The 2,793-nt window shown below is 55.0% G+C and overlaps 1 protein-coding gene across 1 annotated transcript; it reads right to left on the reverse strand.

Moving 5' to 3' along the window:
• Positions 1-1,240: 1,240 nt before the first annotated feature.
• LOC119406559 (uncharacterized) lies at positions 1,241-2,233 on the reverse strand. Its single transcript, XM_037673299.1, has one exon. It carries the CDS (start codon positions 2,231-2,233, stop codon positions 1,241-1,243), a length of 993 nt encoding a protein of 330 aa, XP_037529227.1.
• Positions 2,234-2,793: the final 560 nt, after the last annotated feature.

Genomic DNA, 2,793 nt, shown 5'->3' on the forward strand with positions numbered 1-2,793 from the left:
TCAACGCGTGGTTTATTTGAAACTTCTTGAAACTCGGGGGATATATTGAGATATAGTGTTTTTAAAACACCACTCATTAAGTTACGGTGGTGTACTGCAGTGAAGCTTCACAAAAAGATGGAGGGGCAATGTCCGAAATTTCTGGGTATGAATGGATACGTATATCGGAACATAAGTTTACTTAATGGCCAAGTAACTGCCAGTATAAAAAATGAACATTAACTGCATGGGTTCATCGAAAGAGTAGACGGTTTTCATAACACCGTTTCTGCCTGGCTACAAATATGGCGATAAAGATCAATTACATGGCTAATCTTGGATGCCTTTAGCCTGTGTTCTGGCTCTTTTTCAAATCTATCCATCGGCGACCCTGGTTTGCACGGTGATAGCCGCGATGTACGACAATGGCTGTGTTCCAATTCTGGACAGGATCCTACGCAGACAGCTTAGCAGGCAGCATCGAGCCCCGGTACTCCGAGAAATGGAACGCGTCTAGATGACGTCTGCGTGACGTGACGCTATGGTGTACTAGAATGGGGTAGTATGCCGTCTGGCGCCGGAAACGTGGCTCTTTTTGCGATGACAGCCTGCGGTGCCAGAGCACACCGTACAACTGTGTCGCTACCTGCGCCGCCCTCTGAAGTAATTTATGGTCAGCTGACATACAAAGCCTCTGAGATCAGTAGTTGTAGTTGCCGCGCTGGTCGTGCGTGCACGTGGGAAACTTGCTGATTGTTCCCTTCTCTTTCTCATGACACGTTATAGGCTTCCCAAGCAACGCTTAGCGGCGCTGCTGCTCTTGACAGGCAGCGCCATCTCTGGCAGAAAAAGAGAAACTGGGGCGTGATCAGCGAGCGTTTTCCCTTCTCTCCACCGCGTTGCCGCTCGCTTCCGTGCACGTGCAGAGCTCTCGCGGTGCACTTGCGGCATCTCACAATGTACCGCGTGCAGTGCGGCTTCAAAAGGATATATATATATATATATATATATATATATATATATATATATATATATATATAAGTGGCTATTTATTAGAAGTAGAAGAAATGAGGGAATAGAAGACGCTTCCTTCTGTCTCCCGTATCGGGGTCACGGCTAAGCGCCTTACGGGGAGGGGGAGTGGGCTTAAAAGAGATAGAGAGAGAGAGATAGTGAGAGAGATAGTGAGAAGGAGAGTAGCTAGGGGATTAGGAGAGGAGGTCTTCCACCCTGGCACGGGAAGGAGGCCAGCGCATCTCGGTTAAATATCATGGAGATTAGCGGGTCCCGCAAACTCCAGGAAAGCCCGCAGGGCTGGCAGTGGTGACCGCGCAGGGAAGAGAATGTCCTCCACGGATGTCGCTGGTAGCCCAATATGTTGGTAGCGGCTCACCAGTCTGCGTCGCTCGGCGGATAACGCTGGGCAGGAGCAGATGATGTGCTCGAGTGTTTCGGTCTCGCCGCATCTGCTGCACGCAGCTGATGTGCAGCGTCCCGTGGAATGCATTCGTGCCGCGGGCCAGGCACTACCAGTCCGCAGACGTAGAAGGAGCACCCGCTCGTTCCTCTCCAGGCCAGACTCTGGGAGAGGTGGTGGTGGCTTGCCGCTGGCCACTCGCTTGTCCGGGTGGATGGTGAGGAGCAGCTGCCGTATGCGCTGTCGAGAGAAGTCTGCTGCCGCTACTGCCGAGGTCACCGGGGTGTCGCCGTGGTGTGCTGCCCTGGCGGCGGCATCTGCCTCCTCATTTCCAGCTATCCCAACGTGGGATGGAAGCCAGTGGAGGGACAGATGCACGCCGCTGGCTCGTAGGGCAGTGAGCTTAGCGTGCAGCAAAGCCACGGTGACTCCGGCTTGATCAGGCTGCAGCAGGGCTTGTAGGGCAGGCCGGGAGTCGGTGATGATCGCCACGGGCAGCTCAGGCAGATTGGCAGCCAGGTGGTCGGCAGCCAGATGGAGACCAGCCAGTTCCGCAGCAGTGGAGCTAGAATGAAAGGGCAGCCGGCACCGGATGGTCGTTCCAGTCTCTGGGATGACGCAGGCAGCTGCAGCCGAGCGGGCGCTGTTCAGGACCGACCCATCCGTGAACAGCAGGAGATGGCCCCGCAGACTCTCGTGGATTTTCTCCATGGCTGCCTGCTGGAGTTCACACGCCGGAGTTCGCCTTTTGCTGAGCTTGTCCAGCTCTAAGTGCACGTCAAGGGGCTGTTGGAGAGGTGGAAGGGGCTGCACTCTGATGGGGGGCTGAGGTACCATCTCCTCGTAGAGCGCGCAGATTCTTCCCATGCGTGAGGCAGGCCGGTTCCGGAGTCTTTGAAGGAGGGCGGAACCTCCAGGGGCTCGGTGGAGACGGTCTACATGATTGAGGGACTGTCGCAGCATAGTGAGTGACAGCGGCCAGCTACCAGCCTCAGCCAGTGACGCAGCCACCGGTGACTGGCGTGGGAGTCCGAGAAAGTGCCGGATTGCCTGGCGGTGCTGTAGCTCCAGCTGCTCTCTTCGACATGGCGCCAGCTGAACCAGGGGCAGTGCGTATGTTTGCACCGCCGTTGCAGCTCCGTGGTACAGTCAAGCTTGACTGCCGCTTCCGAAAAGCGAACTCGAAAAGGAGAAAGGCTCGTCAAACACCTTAACGGTGAAGAGCAGACTATCGACGACAACGACGCCCGACTCAAAGCGAAATGCATTTCCCAAGTCGCGATTACACCGTGTAGGACGTATACCTCGAGGTAAGTCTCATTCTGTCATGTGAAAGATGAATAATGGTCCACATGCACTCCGAAATGAAGCCGTACACGCTATCGATGTTCTGCGGC

Source organism: Rhipicephalus sanguineus, chromosome 10 (assembly GCF_013339695.2).
Source record: "Rhipicephalus sanguineus isolate Rsan-2018 chromosome 10, BIME_Rsan_1.4, whole genome shotgun sequence".
Lineage (NCBI taxonomy): Eukaryota > Metazoa > Arthropoda > Arachnida > Ixodida > Ixodidae > Rhipicephalus > Rhipicephalus sanguineus.

Excerpts from the sequence above, each read along its gene's own strand:
- LOC119406559 (XM_037673299.1), bottom strand. The coding sequence starts at position 2,233 with ATGGTACCTCAGCCCCCCATCAGAGTGCAGCCCCTTCCACCTCTCCAA.